General features: G+C 42.0%; 1 protein-coding gene across 3 annotated transcripts in view; it reads left to right on the top strand.

Annotated features, from left to right (window-relative positions):
• The window catches only part of LOC112248250 (ankyrin repeat domain-containing protein 13A-like), a 33,690-nt gene extending 19,591 nt beyond the window's left edge, over positions 1-14,099 (top strand). The window contains exons 3-16 of one of the 3 annotated variants that reach the window (XM_042320397.1): positions 2,470-2,594; positions 2,706-2,751; positions 2,840-2,983; positions 3,124-3,313; positions 5,950-6,016; positions 8,016-8,097; positions 8,403-8,464; positions 8,674-8,804; positions 9,215-9,372; positions 9,736-9,873; positions 10,261-10,433; positions 10,674-10,738; positions 11,483-11,680; positions 13,226-14,099. In XM_042320397.1, the coding sequence (XP_042176331.1) occupies positions 2,470-2,594; positions 2,706-2,751; positions 2,840-2,983; positions 3,124-3,313; positions 5,950-6,016; positions 8,016-8,097; positions 8,403-8,464; positions 8,674-8,804; positions 9,215-9,372; positions 9,736-9,873; positions 10,261-10,433; positions 10,674-10,738; positions 11,483-11,680; positions 13,226-13,262 (1,616 nt within the window). In that variant the 3' untranslated portion in view covers positions 13,263-14,099. Of the gene's footprint in view, positions 1-2,469; positions 2,595-2,705; positions 2,752-2,839; positions 2,984-3,123; positions 3,314-5,949; positions 6,017-8,015; positions 8,098-8,402; positions 8,465-8,673; positions 8,805-9,214; positions 9,373-9,735; positions 9,874-10,260; positions 10,434-10,673; positions 10,739-11,479 lie in introns of all 3 variants that reach the window. The other 2 variants (XM_042320396.1, XM_024417121.2) reach the window with 2 other exon arrangements.
• The last annotated feature ends 3,350 nt before the right edge of the window (positions 14,100-17,449 follow it).

Raw genomic sequence — 17,449 nt, forward strand, 5'->3', positions numbered from 1 at the left:
CCAGAGACTTTCCCTCCGACTCCATACTGGAACCATCTCTCCCTGGTACGGTATAGAACAGAAACATTAACTCATGCTCTGGAATGCTCTTTAGGTTTTATCACTCAAAAGTCATTGTAAATCTCCTGTCAGTGTTATCTCCCAGAGGCCCATCCTCAGTAGAACACACACACACAATAGTTAAGAATACTCTATTCATAAAACAACCATTTGATGCAGTAAAAGTATTATAACATAGTCTTGCAATTTTGCTCTCACAAAGGTCCCTCAGTCGAGTAGTGAATTTCAAACACAGATTTAACCACAAAGGCAAGGGGGGCTTTCTAGTGCCTCGCAAAGAAGGATACCTATTGGTAGATTGTTTAAAAAAAAAAAAAATGTTTAAACCTGACATTGAATATCCCTTTGAGCATGGTGAAGTTATTAATTACACTTTGGATGGTTTATCAATACACCCATTCACTACAAAGATACAGGCGTGATTCCTAACTCCGCTGCCAGAGAGGAATGAAACCGCTCTGGGATTTCAGAGGCCAATGACTTTAAAACAGTTAGAGTTTAATGGCTATGATAGGAGTATCAACAACATTGTAGTTACTCAATAATACTAACTTAAATGACAGAGTGAAAAAAAGGAAGCCTATAGAGATTTTTTTGAAGAATAATGTGCAAATATTGTACAATCGAGGTGTATTTGTATTTATTGTGGGTCCCCATTAGCCAAGGGAGCAGCTACTCTTCCTGAGGTCCAGCAAAATTTAAAACATTACATTACATTTCACAACACATTAAGTGTGGGCCCTCAGGGCACTACTCTACTACCACTACTCTACAACACAAAATCCATGTGTACGTCTGTGTATAGTGCGTATGCTATTGTGTGTGTGTGTGTGTCTTTCACAGTCTCCGCTGTTCCAGAAGGTGTATTTTTTTATCTGTTTTTTAAATATGATTTTACTGCTTGCATGAGTTACTTTATGTGGAATAGAGTTCCATGTAGTCATGGCTCTATGTGGTACTGTGCACCTCCCATAGTCTGTTCTGGACTTGAGGATTGTGAAGAGACCTCTGGTGGCATGTCTTGTGGTGGTTTGAACAGACAGCTCAGTGCATTCAATATGTCAATACTTCTCTCAAATACAAGTAGTGATTAAGTCAATCTCTCCTCTATTTTGAGCCAGGAGAGATTGACATAAATTATATGTATGTTAGCGCTCCGTGTACATTTAAGGGTCCGCCGTGCTGCCCTGTTCTGGGCCAAATGTCATTTTCCTAAGTCCCTCTTTGTGGCATCTGACCACACAATTAGACCGTAGTCCAGGTCCAGGCCTGAAGGACCTGCCTTGTTGATAGCGTTGTTAAGAAGATAGAGCAGCGCTTTATTATGGACAGACCTCTCCCCATTTTAGTTACTGTTGTATCATCATGTTTTAACCAGGACAGTTTACAATCCAGGGTTACTCCAAGTAGTTTAATTGCCTCAACTTGCTCAATTTCTACATTATTCATTACAAGATTTAGTTGAGGTTTAATGAAGGATTTGTCCGAAATACAGTGCTTTTACTTTTTGAAAAATGGAGGATTTATTTATTTATTGCCATCCATCCTGAAACTGACTGAAGCTCTTTTAAGTGATTTAACTTGCTGTGGTAGCTGACGTATATAGTGTTGTGTCATCATCATACATGGACAGACAGGCTTTACTCCGTGCTAGTGGCAGGTCATTAGTAAAGATTGAAAAAAGTAAGGGGCCTAGACAGCTTCCCTAGGGAATGCCTGACTCTACCTGGATTATGTTAGAGAAGCTTCCATTAAAGAACCTCTATGTTCTGTTAGACAGGTAACTCTCGATCCAAAATATAGCAGGGAATGTAAAGCCATAACACCTATGTTTTTCCAGCAGCAGATTATGGTTGATAATGTCAAAAGCTGCACTGATGTCTAACAAAACAGCTCCCACAATATTTTTTATTATCAATTTCTCTCAGCCAATCAGTCACTTGTGTAAGTGTCGTACATGTTGAATGCCCTTCCCCATAAGCGTGCTAAAATCCTCTGTTATTAATTTGTTTACTGTGAAATAGCATTGTATCTGGTCAAACACAGTTTACTAAGGGTTGGTAATAGTCCGATTGGTCGGCTTTTTGAACCTGTAAAGGGTTCTTTGCTATTCTTGGGTAGCAGAATGACTTGCTTCCCTCCAGGCCTGAGGGCACACACTTTCCTATAGGCTTAAATTGAAGAGATGGCGAATAGGAGTGGCAATATCGTCCCCTATCATCCTCAGTCATTTTTCATCTTAAGTTGTCAGACCCAGGTGGCTTGTCATTGTTGATAGACAACAATAATTATTTCACCTCTTCCACACTCACTTGGCCAAAACAATTATTTGTTTTGAATACATTTGTCATCACAGAAGTGTGGTATATGTTTAGATTAACTTCTCATCATAAACATGTTTGTGTGTAGTGCTGCAGGAGGCGGTCAGCACTGGTGACCCAGAGATGGTTCAGCTTGTGCTCCAGAGGAGAGACTACCTCAAAGCCTCTACAGCCCTGGGAGGAGTACCTGAGCTTCTGAGCAAGATCCGTGAGGTGTTCTCTCTCTCTCTCTGTTTGCTCCCCTCTCTGAAATGTTTTTCACTCATGCATTTAAATTTAAAAAATGTAAAGCTGTAAACTCATGCCTCTTTCCAATCCCCCCAGTCCCCAGATTTCTACATGGAAATGAAATGGGAGTTCACAAGTTGGAGTAAGTTCTAGTTGATACCCGATTTGAATGTGCCATGTGTGGATGTTTGAGACTTTGGTGTTTATGTTGCTTTCCCATCTGTTCCCAGTCCCGCTCGTATCCCGGGTTTGTCCCAGTGATGTGTGTCGGATCTGGAAGAGCGGAGCCAGCTTACGAGTGGACGCCACCCTGCTGGGCTTCGAGAACATGACTTGGATCAGAGGTCGTCGGAGCTACATCTTCAGAGGAGATGGTGAGTCCCGTTTTCCCTGAGTAAGGCTTTCCCACAACAGCGTTCTACTGACCACTATTTCAGCAGGTCGTCTCATCTTTTACCTCGTCTTTTACTCTGTTGGCGTATGTTTCACAGTGTGTGCTTGTGCCCATTGGCAGATACCTGGACTGAGTTGTTGGAGGTGAACCATGACGAAGAGGTGGTGGACACGGACCGCTTTGACATCTCCCGGGAAATAGAGGATGTAACACTGAACTCCATGCAACCTGCCGTACAGGAAGTGGCCAAGCGGCTAACCACGCCCATCGTCAACACTTTTCTGGACACCAGGCACATTGCTTTTGAGAGGTAAGATCCTAACCGTACTACACTTATCTTGTTTTTCTATTGTGTCATATACAGTTGAAGTAGGAAGTTTACATACACTTAGGTTGGAGTCATTAAAACCCATTTTTCAACCACTCCACAAATTTCTTGTTAACCTTTCTAGGGTAGAGGTGGAACAGTAGCGTCCCACCTGGCCAACATCCAGTGAAATTGCAGAGTGAGAAATAAAAAAATACTAAATTCAAATATTTAACGTTCTTGAAAATATATGTGTTATACATCAAAATAAAGCTTAACTTCTTGTTAATCCAGCTGCCGTGATAATTTATAGTTAAAATGAGAGGCTGCCTGGATCTTTAATTTAAAGACCCTTGCGCCCTTCGGTCTCAACGTAGACTTTGATCTGAAGCCATTCTTGTGATTATTGTGACTTTGCCATTGTAATTGTTTGTAAACTTGTGTAGTCAAATTAATCTATGATCGTATGCTATCCATTTGTTGTTTGTATGCTGTTCTTTGTATGACATTTTAATATTTGATTATTAACCAATGATATTAGGCCACTCTTAGCCATGATTACAGACACCTGTGTCTTTTGACACTATATACACGAGTCATCCCGCAGTGTTTGTGATTATACCCTGATGAAGACAGCTTGGCTGTCGAAACGTTGGTAATGAAATTTTTGCATCTGAGCTCCTAGAGTGTGCGGCTCTCTTTTATTTTCAAGGCACTCCAAAAGGTCCCAATTACATCACAAATGGTCCTTTTGTTCGATAATGTCCTTCTTTATATCCATAAAAACTGTTTAGCTGGCACGCTTCAGTCAATAATCCACCCATTTTCCCTCCATCAAAATGCATACAAAATTAATCCCAAACGTTACTAATAAACTTTTCCAAACTAGTCAAACAACGATGATAATCAAACCTTAGGTATCCTAATATGCAAATAAACTATACAATTTAAGACGGAGAATCGTTATTGTCTTCACCGGAGAAAAATACCAAAGAACGCGCCTGAAAAACCAGCCTGAAACTCTTTCTAAAGACTGTTGACATCTAGTGGAAGCCCTAGGAACTGCAATCTGGGAGGACTTGGCCTTATAATTAAAGTAATAGCCATTGAAAAAAGTGATAAGCTGACATTTTTTTTGGGGGGTGGTTTGTCCTCTGGGTTTCACCTGCCATATCAGTTCTGTTATACTCACAGACATTATTTGAACAGTTTTAGAGTGTTTTCTATCCAAACCTACCAATTATATGCATATCCTAGCTTCTGGGCTTGTGTAACAGGCAGTTTACTTTGGGCACGCTTTTCATCCGGAGGTCAAAATACTGCCCCCTGCCCCAGAGAGGTTTAACAAACTATAGTTTTGGCAAGTCGGTTAAGACATCTACTTTGTGCATAACACAAGTCATTTTTCCAACAATTGTTTACAGACAGATTATTTCACTTATAATTCACTGTATTACAATTCCAGTGGGTCAGAAGTTGACATACACTAAGCTGGCTGTGCCTCTAAACAGCTTGGAAAATTCCAGAAAGGATGTCATTGCTTTAGAAGCTTCTGATAGGCAAATTGACATCATTTGAGTCAATTGGAGGTGTCAATTGTAGACCTCCACAAGTCTGGTTCATCCTTGGGAGCAATTTCCAAACGCCTAAAGGTACCACGTTCATCTGTACAAACAATAGTACACAAGTATAAACACCATGGGACCACGCAGCTGTCATACCACTCAGGAAGGAGATGCATTCTGTCTCCTAGAGAAGAGCGTACTTTGGTGCGAAAAGTGCAAATCAATCCCAGAACAACAGTAAAGGACCTTGTGAAGATGCTGGAGGAAACAGGTACAAAATACTATATCCACAGTAAAACGAGTCCTATATCGACATAACCTGAAAGGCTGTTCAGCAAGGAAGAAGCCACTTCTCCAAAACCACCATTAAAAAAAGCCAGGCTACGGTTTGCAACTGCACATGGGGACAAAGATCGTACTTTTTGGAGAAATGTCCTCTGGTCTGATGAAACAAAAATAGAACTGTTTGGCCATAATGACCATCCTTATGTTTGTAGGAAAAAGGGGGAGGCTTGCAAGCCGAAGAACACCATCCCAACCGTGAAGCACGGGGGTGGCAGCATCATTTTGAGCTCTGACCTCAATCTCATAGAAGATGTGTGGGCGGAAATGAAAAAGTGTGTGCGAGCAAGGAGGCCTACAAGCCTGACTCAGTTACACCAGCTCTGTTAGTAGGAATGGGACAAAATTCACCCAACTTATTGTGGGAAGCTTGTGGAAGGCTACCTGAAACGTCTGACCCAAGTTAAACAATTTAAAGGCATTGCTACCAAATACTAATTGAGTGTATGTAAACTTCTGACCCACTGGGAATTTGATGAAAGAAATAAAAGCTGAAATTAATTAATCTCTTTACTAGTATTCTGACATTTTTTAAATAAAGTGGTGATCCTAACTGACCTAAGACAGGGAATTTTTACTAGGATTAAATGTCAGGAATTGTGAAAAACTGAGTTTAAGTGTATTTGGCTAAGGTGTATGTAAACTTTCGACTTCAACTGTAAGTCTTCGTTGAAGGACAAGTAAACTTGTACAGGGTTTTATAGTAACAGGACTCCAAATTGTTTTCCACAGAAATAAGTCTGGGATTTGGGGTTGGAGGAGTGACAAAACGGAAGTTGTCAGTGGTTTCGAGGCTAAGGTTCGTGCATTTATTATAACATTCTTGCCCTGTTAATGTTTAATTATTTTGTTACTTGTCTAGGTTTACTGACCTTACACAAGTTCCTTTCTTTATTGCTGCAATGAAATCAAATCAAACTATTTGTCACATGCGCCAAATACAACAAGTGTAGACTTTAACGTGAAATGCTTACTTACAAGCCCTTAACCAACAGTGCAGTTCAAAAAGAGTTAAATGATTTACCAAATAGACTAAAATAAAAAGTAATACTAAAAAGTAACACAATAAGAAAAACAATAACGAGGCTATATACAGGGGACACCGGTATCGAGTCAGTGTGCGGGTGTACCGGTTAGTTTAGGTAATTTGTACATGTAGGTGGGTGTGAAGTGACTATGCATAGATAATGAACAGCGAGTAGCAGGAGTGTACAAAAAGAAGGGGGGTCAATGTAAATTGTCCAGTGGGATTTTTATTAATTGTTCAGAAGTCTTATGGCTTGGGGATAGAAGCTGTTGAGGAGCCTTTTTGTCCTAGACTTGGCGCTCTTGTACCACTTGCCGTGCGGTAGCAGAGAAAACAGTCTATAACTTGGGTGACTGGAGTCTCTGACAATTTTATGGGCTTTCCTATAACACCGCCTATTGTATAGGTCCTGGATGGTAGGAAGCTTGGCCCCAGTGATGTACTGGGCTGTTCGCACTACCCTCTGTAGTGCTTTACGGTCAGATGCCGAGCAGTTGCCATACCAGGCGGTGATGCAACCAGACAGGATGCTCTCAATGGTGCAGCTGTTGAACCTTTTGAGGATCTGGGAACCCATGACAAATCTTTTCAGTCTCCTGAGGGGGAGAAGGTTTTGTTGTACCCTCTTCATGATTGTCTTGGTATGTTTGGACCATGATAACTCGTTGGTGATGTGGACATCAAGGAACTTGAAACTCTTGACCCACTCCACTACAGCCCTGTCGATGTTAATGGCGGCCTGTTCGGCCTGCCTTTTCCTGTAGTACACGATCAGCTCCTTTGTCTTGCTCACATTGAGGGAGAGGTTGTTGTACTGGCACCACACTGTCAGTTCTCTGACCTCCTCCATATAGGGCCATCTCATCTTTGTCGGTGATCAGGCCTTCCACTGTTGTGTCATCAGCAAACTTAATGATGGTGTTGGAGTCGTGTTTGGCCACACAGTCGTGGGTGAACAGGGAATACAGGAGGGGTTTAAGTACACACCCCTGTGGCAGACGTGTTGTTGCCTACTCTTACCACCTGGGGGCAGCCCATCAGGAAGTCCAGGATCCAGATGCAGAGGGAGGTGTTTATAGTCCCAGAGTCCTTAGCTTAGTGATGAGCTTCGTGGGCACTATGGTGTTGAACGCTGAGCTGTAGTCAATGAACAGCATTCTCACATAGGTGTTCCTTTTTTCCAGGTGAGAAGGGCAGTGTGGAGTGCGATTGGGATTGCATCATCTGTGGATCTGTTGGGGCGGTATGCGAATTGGAGTGGGTCTAGGATGTCTGGGAGGATGCTGTTGATCAGCAGTAGAAACAATAACAAAGCATACTCCCCACCCCTGTTTTGGTAAAAGGCTGAGAGATGGTGCTGGAGAAATGTAACCGGATCTCATATTCATAGACCAAGCTATAGATGTGTTGGACTGACCATCCATGATATCAAAATTATAGTTTTAACTATGTTTTGGGGCTATATAGTGTTTGTTTACAGATAAACATTTGTGTAAAACAAGCTTATACTTTGGGTTCTGATGGGGTATGACAGTTGAACTACGCTCATTAGTCATTTTAAAGTTATATTCTTCAAGAATCAATGGGTACATATTATTAATTTACAAATCCCCAAATTGATGTTGCAACTGCTGATTGCCCCTTTAATTTGACAATATCTATAGTAGATTGACAGCTTTTTTTAAAGGCTCAGTAGTGTTATTTCCTTGTAGCAGTAAAGGGAAGAATAGTATGCTGTATACTGCATGAGTTGTTTTTCTTTTCATTGCAGGTTTTCACTGTGAACAATGTAAATGTGGTGATCCGGACGAGGACAGAGCATCTCACCGATGAGGAGAAAGCTAGAATAAAAAGTAAACACTCTATAATTCCTCTAGGTGGAGGTAGAGAGACATAACAACAGTTAGATTGTGTCTGAAATGGCCCCCTATCCCTATATAATGCACTACTTCTGGTCTACGAGAGATGGTCCTCATCTCAATGTTTAATAAGCTGCGTCTTTATTCCCTTTAGTCAGCTACACTGTCACAGTTATAATAACCCAGAGATAGTACACAGACCCTAAATGGCCTGGCTCAGTTTAGGAGCAGACTTGTTGGAGACCAGCGCTGTGTCTGACACACAACGCATTGTCTCTTTTTTTTTTTTTGTCTTCTAGGTGAGAGGAATGTTCTGGAGTCTCTTCTTGGGACTGTGGAGCAGCAGATCAGTGCTCAAGGGGTAAGAGATCAGTAGACCAGGATTTAAGGTTATGGAGGATTATCTCATCTAATTGTTTTATTACTTAGCTACATAAACAGAATTTTACCTGCCTTTTTGACTTCAATAAGAACGCTTCGTCTTGGTTCATGTTTACTTCAATGAGAACACTCAACTTGGTTTGTAATGGGTTCAATAAAAACACTCACCTCTGTTCATATTGTGGATAGGACCTCACTCTGGAGTACGCAACACCCACCAACCCCACCGCTATCACACCAGAGGAGTACTTTGACCCTGAGTTTGACCTTGAAGACAGAGACATTGGCCGGCCCATTGAACTCACCATCCGAACCCAGAAGTAAGAAAATGATGCTGCTAAGCAAGGCCTTTTCATTAATATTCATGTCATCAGAAGTCTTGATTGTTTTTATAATGGTTTCCCTCAGTTCATATGAAGGTGTTGGTGTCTAGGTTTTAGCATAAGAGTGGTTGTATTGAGATGGGACTACATTGCAGTTCAGTTGAACTACAAAACATCAGATCTACAAATCACCCTGCATCCCAAATAACTACACATGATGTGATTAAGATTAGCCATTCTTCACCTCCCTTTGCGCAAACTGATTCTTAGGCACCAAAACAAAAAAAATGGACTGAAACAGGGAGAGACGACCTGAACTTGTCCAATAAGAAACACATGTTTTTGTTTTCCGTTGCAAAAAGTATTGCTACGGTGTGTACTAATGAATATGACCCTGATATGTCCAGGTTCAAGGGCACATTGTGGATGAGTGAGGAACACCCTCTCTCCCTGGTGGAGCAGGTCACCCCTATCATCGATCTCATGGCCCGGACCAGCAGCCACTTCGCCCGGCTACGGGATTTTGTCACCCTCAAGTTCCCTCCGGGGTTCCCTGTAAAAATAGGTACAGTTAATCCTCTGTGGAAGAGTGAAGAAATTAGAATGTTTACACAAAATGCTTGTGCGACTTAGCTCATTCAAACACTAAAGATCTGGGGCTGACTGAATCGAGCATCTCAGAGGAGTGCTGATCTAGGATCAGGTACCCCTTTTCATGTAATATTATTCTATGTGAACTATAAAGCAAAACTGACCCTAAATCAGCACTCATACTCTGACACGCTTGATAAATACGGCCCCTGATTGAGAAAAACTGCACACACACACATACTCACCAAGTACCACTATGAAAGGCTCACCAGAGAGGCATTTGCTTTTAAATAACGGGATGCATAAAGGTTATACATCGTTGTTTCCTCTCACACAGAGATTCCCCTGTTCCACGTGCTCAATGCTCGCATTTCATTTGGTGGTGTCAACAAATGCAGTACGTGCGAACCCCTGGACACGCCACCCTTGGCTGCCACGCCCACACCCTCGGAGGAGGACGGCGGTGAAGCTGCAGGTAGGCACACTCATTCCGCTGACCTGGGTGAAGTGACCACAGCATTCATTCCCATGGGTTATTATGAACACATTTCTCAAATTAATTTCTTCAGTTGCTTCTGACAGCTGAACAACAAATAGGAATGTTTGGCGGCGGGTAGCCTAGCGGTTAAGAGCGTTGGGCCAGTAACCGAAAGTTTGCTGGTTCGAATCCCAAAGCCGACTAGGTGAAAACTTTGTTGACGTGTCCTTGTGCAATGCACTTAACCCTAATTGCTTCTGCAAGTCACTCTGGATAAGAGTGTCTGCTAAGTGTATGTAAATGTATCCATATCAATTTCATTAGAAATGTCGATATTGACAGCTTACCAATAATAACAACATTCTCTATTTCTGTTCCCTCCAGTTCCCCCTCTATTCCAGGTGTGTCCCTCTGTATTTGAGGTGCCTGCACACTACCACCACAGAGGAGGAGGGGGCGGCAGCCGCCACATGCCCGTATCCAACCACGACGAGGAGCTACTGCAGTACGCCATCCACCAGAGTTTGCTGGAGTCCGGTGGTGGAGACCCGGAACAGGTCTGAGACGCCACACACACACACTCCTCGTCAGGTCCTCTTGCTCTCACGGACTCCTCCGCCTCACTTCTCATCTTTTTTACCTGGGATCTGTGTCTGTTCAGGAGGCCACAATATTACAAAACAGATTGTGTAGAACTGATATTATAGGGAATTATGTCCGTTACATTTATACCAGTTCTATCTGCGACGTGCCAAGCATTTTACCTTACCTACTCCACCCTTAATTTTGTCCTCTAGGAAGTGACCTGGGAAGATGCCAATGGGGACCTCACGGACCCTATTCTCAGTAGCCAGAGTGACAGGTAAATCAAATTGTATTGGGTGTGTACACATATTTTTCTAAAGTTGTTGCTGGTGCAGCGAAATGCTTATGTTTCTAGCTCCAACAGTGCCGTATACCTAACAATATAAAACAATACACACAAATCCACAAAATACAAAGAAAGAAATTAAGAAATATCAGAACGAGGTGCGTGTGTGTGATATATATATATATTATATATTGAATGAATGAATGAATGAATGAGAGAAAGTATGGACAGTATATGAATAGAAAAGGTTTGTACAGCAGTAGTTCTATAGGATGAGCCATCACTAGAATACAATATATACATATAAAGTGGGTAAAACAGTATGTAAACATTATTAAAGTGACCAGTGTTCCATGACTCTGTACATAGGGCAGCAGTCTCTAAGGTGCAGGGTAGAGTACCGGGTTGTCGCCAGGTAGTAACAGTGACTAAGTTCAGGGCAGGTATTCCCAAAGTATTCCTGCACATCACTGGCTACACTATTCACTTTTGCCCAAAGTGACTTTCAATTAGCACAAAACCCACAGACCTGGTATTGCAAGCACGTGTCCAAACAACTTAGCATTAAAAGCACAATTTTCTCAGCTTTGCTGACGTATGGTCGGGTGTGCAGTATGTGGATAGGTGCTTTTAAAAGGAAGTTGGTAGTTATTCACAATGGACAACTGTCGTCCAGGAAAGAAACATTCCAAGCCTTTCTTCTCTTTCTGATACCAACACCTGTTGTTCCAGAAGCATCACAGAGGGGGCGCTGGTGGACTTGGGAGACACCACATCGAGTCTGGCCAGCTCAAGCACCTCGATCCCCAGCCCTGACATGGACCTCCGCATGGCCATGGAGCTGTCGGCCCGGGCCCAAGCCGAGGAGGAGAGGAGGAGGAAAGAGGAAGTGGAGGAGCTGGAGAGGATATTGCAGCTCTCGCTCACAGAGAAGTAAAAAGAGGAAAATATGAGGGGGGAAAATGGTTATTAAGACCACGCCTTGCCATACCTGCATGAACTATTTATAAATCAAGAAGCAGCCACCATCACACCCCCTCCCAATCCAACCCCCATACCCCCCCTTCTCCAATGCAATCCACCATGACACCGGCAAAACCTCCATGTAACAACATTGTCATTAACATAACCATCTGTATTTAATACTTTGATACCTATTTTTGTTTAAAAAACATCAACAAATATGTTGCTATATTTGTATTTCTATATAACACTTAGGCTCTGTCTCAAAAGTGTACACGCTGTCAAATCCTTGATTCCTCCTGTCCTTTTAAGAGTCAGCCACTCCTCTCCCGAAGAGGAATCCATGTATTCTTTGAGATTATTTTGGGAACTGTTTCATTTCACTGGAATGTCAGGGTTACAATCTGTGATTTGAATTAGTTGGGTGTTGCCAAGAGCCGGTTAAACCTGTGGCAGGTAGCACAGGAGGCTGGTGAGGGTAGGACAGATGACAATAATGAGGGAATGGAATCAAAGACAAGGAAACCATGTTTATTGTGGTTAATACCGGTCCATTGATTCCATTCCAGCCATTTCTATGAGACCGTCCTCCCCAATTAAGGTGCCACCAGCCGCTTGTGGCTGTTAGCTGCTTTAGTTGTGGCTCTGGAAGGTTGTTCTTTCAGAGCTCTGGGTCATGTCCACGAGGCACCAAACAGAAGCAAGGTGACTGAAACAGGTAGGGACTACCTGCCCTATTATGAATATGACTCTGGGAATGGAACTCCAGTGTTCACACAGCCATTTGACAGAGGTTCACAGCCAGACTGAAAGATTGAATATCTCAGGGTTCCATTGTTCTACAGTTCCTTTTCGTTGAAACTATAGTGAAAGTGCAGTATATTAGTTTATTGTAGACACATCGAATGCAGTTTTCTGGTCATCGATTAGGATTTGTTCTACTTTGAACAGGATGGCATCTAACAGTATGACTTGGTGGTGCTTGCCGTCCCTTTTTCTTGTTTGCCTGACACTGCATAACTTTCAATCAAAACCTGTAATTCATGGGAAAAGACAAAAGTAAGATTCTTCTTGTGCTGCAGGAATTCATGTTTTGTATTCATGTTGTAATTGACACAGTGTGAAAAGGAACATGATAATTCAAACATGCACAAGAAGACGGAGGTTCTTGACTTGCACCAGAAACCAGGTGTTATTAAATTGGTTGTTATTTTGGAGGTGGTCCGTCTTGTTGGCCATCACCGATGGTCCCTGAGCACCGTTAAGCATCAGCACCACAACTCAACAAAGCAATAGCAGAAGCCACTGTGCCTACCTGTGGTGGATGATAAAGTAGCATACACATGGTTCAGAGGCGCTCGCAAGCAACCAGGGTCCAAACATGGATCATTGTAGGCTATCTATTGGCAATGACATTTTTCGTCCCTTAAATGTAGAAGAATATGGCCATCAGACCTCAAACACAACAGGGTTCTAAGGACTGCTGTCTCTCTTTTTTTTATCTTGCAACTACAGACCGACCTGTGGGCTGAGTGACGTGCAAGAGATCTGAGATCAAACATGGATGCCAGCTCCGTGTAGCATCATTATTTTGTACTGAAGGGAGCATTTCCTAGTCTGGGTACCAGTCAATATCTTTGGCACATGACATAGAGTACAAAGAGTGGAATGTTAGCTAAACAGAGACTGGCAACCAGGCTAAGCATTCCCCTCTCACATGTCCAATTCTAAATGGATCCCTAGACCCTACCTATGCCCTATGCTCTTGTACAGATCTGATACGATTTGACAGGTGTATGCGATATGGTAATATGGTAATAATACCTTTTCCTCTGATGGGCCATTTTCACCATATTGCAGATCTCCCCAATAGGGCATAGTAGGGTCTAGGGATCCATTTGGGCTTAGGCTACAGACATGATTGGTTTTGGGAGGGGGAGTCAGTGTTAGTGTTATAATGCCACTCAGGCCAGACCTACTAAAGACCGGAGAACATTTGAAAGGTCTCATTTTTAAAGCTGTGATCAAGGGGCTTCAAAAATGTTTCCTATCCAGTGGTGTTGGTGGATAAAAAATGAATTAACCAATGTAGTTAATTACAGTGATAACCAACAGCACTTTGGACATGTTTCTGATGCTTCGCTTCGTCTGTTCTGTTTTCTGGGGGCTAGAGCTCTAAACAGCTAATGATCAAATTGCCAAACCGTAGGACAGTCTCTAATGTACCAGGGTTCGCTTTGATTAGATTTCTTGGGAAAAGTCTTTTTACTGCTTTATTTGCTAGCAGGTAAGCTTATTTTTTAACATGTTAATAAGAATTTGTGAAAACATTTGTAAACTGTGATGTTGGATTAAAAAACATTTCTTCAATAAATGCACTTTATTTCAATTTGGGTGAACTGCGGCTGATTCTGTTACAAGTAAGTCTTTTTGCTAAGATTAACAGCAGATGGCACAAACCTATTCATTGTTCAGATCACAAAAGCACAATCCTTCATTTGTTTTTCAGACAAATGCCTGCTCTGATCATTAACCATTCAATGACTAGCTGTCCATTTCACAGATTTTAAACACTGGATTAATATGTCACAGCAATTTCCTGTGCATTGTTTCATCAATAATCATTGGTATATACTTTATGGTTGGATTACCCTATAGATCTATGAATTAATGGTATGTTTTGTTGGGCTAAATATAGTAACTGGCTTCATTCAAATCCTGACATCTGCTCCATGTATCCACACTGACAAATTAGAGCGTCTGAACTGTTTGCAGTAATTAAATTGGATGCCATAAGAATATTATGGCGGATATACAGTACAGTACATGAGCACTATATTGTGTAGAAGGAATCAACTCTGAAATGGAATTTAAAATTCTATTAGCCCTCTTCATGAACTAAGAGTGATTTCATAATCAAACATCCGTCATCTTTCCAGATTTCACATGAAAAACCAAAATTATAGAACAAAAAAAATTAGCAACAAGGGATAAACAAATTTTCCAATCGTTTTGGGTGTCTTTTCCAAATATTCTTATTCATTGTGGATTTTAGTACAATTTGACATTTCAGGCGAGGGATTTATGGTTTGGGGCAGATTTTCATTTTAGATGCTTATAGAAAAATGCTGTCACTTAATGTGTTATTGATCCCTTCTAATTTTGACTGGCATGTGAGTGAGTGCCATTTGAGAATCTCTTTGAAACCAACAGCTACATCAGGACGTTTACGTGTTTTCAGCATTATGCAACCGGTCTCACTTTTGTCTGCTGCAACACTTAAAGATCTCCAGGATCTTAAGCACAAAAAAGTAACATATTGTATGAATTTGATTTATAATAATTTTTGGGCAGTACATAACATACTTTTAGTCATGTAGTGTATGTGGACACCTGCTCGTCGTACATCTCCTTCCAAAATCATTAGCATTATTATGGAGTTGGTCCTGCCTTTGCTGCTATAACAACCTTCACTCTTCTGTGAAGGCTTTCCACTAGATGTTGGAACATTGCTGTGGGGACTTACTTCCATTCAGCCACAAGAGCATTAGTGATGTCGGGCACTGATGTTGGGCGATTAGGCCTGGCTCGCAATTAGGGTTCCAATTAATCCAAAAGATGTTTGTTGGGGTTGAGGTCAGGGCTTTGTGCAGGCCAGTCAAGTTCTTCCACATCGATCTCGACAAACCATTTCTGTATGGACCTCACTTTGTGTACAGGGGCATTATCATTCTGAAACAGGAAAGGGCCTTCCCCAAACTATTGCCACGAAGTTGGAAGCACATAATCATCTAGAATGTCATTGTATGCTGTAGTGTTACGATTTCCTTTCACTTGAACTAAGGGGTCTAGCCCGAACCATGAAAAATAGCCCCAGACCATTATTCCTCCTCCACCAAACTTTACAGTTGGCACAATACATTCGGGCAGGTAGGGTTCTCCTGGCATCTGCCAAACCCAGATACGTCCGTCGGAATGCCAGATGATGAAGCATGATTCATCACTCCACAGAAGGCTTTTCCACTGTTCCAGATTCCAATGGCGTCAGGCTTTACACCACTCCAGCTGACGCTTGGCATTGTGCATGGTGAGGTTAGGCTTGTGTGCGGTTGCTCGGCCATGGAAACCCATTTCAGGAAACTCCAGACGAACAGCTCTTGTGCTGACGTTGCTTGCAGAGGCAGTTTGGAACTCGGCAGTGAATGTTGCAACCGAATCCAGACGCTTTTTACACATTTCAGCACTCTGCGTTCCTGTTGTGTGTTTGTGTGGCCTACCACTTGGCGGCTGAGCCGTTGTTGCTCCTAGACCTTTCCACTTCAGAATAACATTACTTACAGTTGATCGGGGCAGCTGTAGCAGGGCAGAAATTTGACGAACTGATTTGTTGGAAAGGTGGCATCAAATCAAATCAAATTTATTTATATAGCCCTTCATACATCAGCTGATATCTCAAAGTGCTGTACAGAAACCCAGCCTAAAACCCCAAACAGCAAGCAATGCAGGTGTAGAAGCACGGTGGCTAGGAAAAACTCCCTAGAAAGGCCAAAACCTAGGAAGAAACCTAGAGAGGAACCAGGCTATGTGGGGTGGCCAGTCCTCTTCTGGCTGTGCCGGGTGGAGATTATAACAGAACATGGCCAAGATGTTCAAATGTTCATAAATGACCAGCATGGTCGTATAATAATAAGGCAGAACAGTTGAAACTGGAGCAGCAGCACGGTCAGGTGGACTGGGGACAGCAAGGAGTCATCATGTCAGGTAGTCCTGGGGCATGGTCCTAGGGCCCAGGTCCTCCGAGAGAGAGAAAGAAAGAGAGAATTAGAGAGATCATATGTGGGGTGGCCAGTCCTCTTCTGGCTGTGCCGGGTGGATATTATAACAGAACATGGCCAAGATGTTCAAATGTTCATAAATGACCAGCATGGTCGTATAATAATAAGGCAGAACAGTTGAAACTGGAGCAGCAGCACGGCCAGGTGGACTGGGGACAGCAAGGAGTCATCATGCATCCTATGGTGGTGCCACATTGAAAGTCACTGAACTCTTCAGTATGGCCATTCTACTGCCAATGTTTGTCAATGGAGATTGTATGGCTGTGTGCTCGATTTTATATACCTGTCAGCAACAGGTGTGGCTGAAATAGCCAAATCCACTCATTTGAAGGGGTGTCCACATACTTTTGTGTATATATAGTGTAGCTTAATTTATCAGTCTCCCATTTCTTCAGGTTTGTTGTGTGCAATTGACCCAAATTATTGAGTAACACTTTATAATACATGAATAATCCATTATACATGTTTGTATATTTTAAATGCTTATGAATATTAATAATGCTTAAGCTATAAGTTTCTAAATGTTAACAAATAATTAAAGTTATTTAATAATAGTTTATAGTTAGTTTATAGATTGAGCCAAAGCATTTGGGATAAAAGCTTCTGCTAAATTGCATACATAAAAAAAAAGTAAATTCTGTACAAACAAATGGTTTCAGGTTTGAGAAATGTGCACTGAAATGAGTGTAAATGTGATTGAGAGGGCAGACAAACAGCTTGGGGGCATGCCACTCAAAACAGCCTCTTCATGCATTTGATCACCACACGAATGTGTGTGTTGTGCATTAGCACTCTTGATGGGAACACTCATCAATGAGCATCAGACTTATATTCGTCATTACATTCACTAAACAACAGTTTAAAGAGGCTGATTGAACTTATCCCTTTAATCTATAGTCATGGA

The sequence above is a fragment of the Oncorhynchus tshawytscha genome, linkage group LG04 (assembly GCF_018296145.1).
Source record: "Oncorhynchus tshawytscha isolate Ot180627B linkage group LG04, Otsh_v2.0, whole genome shotgun sequence".
NCBI lineage: Eukaryota > Metazoa > Chordata > Actinopteri > Salmoniformes > Salmonidae > Oncorhynchus > Oncorhynchus tshawytscha.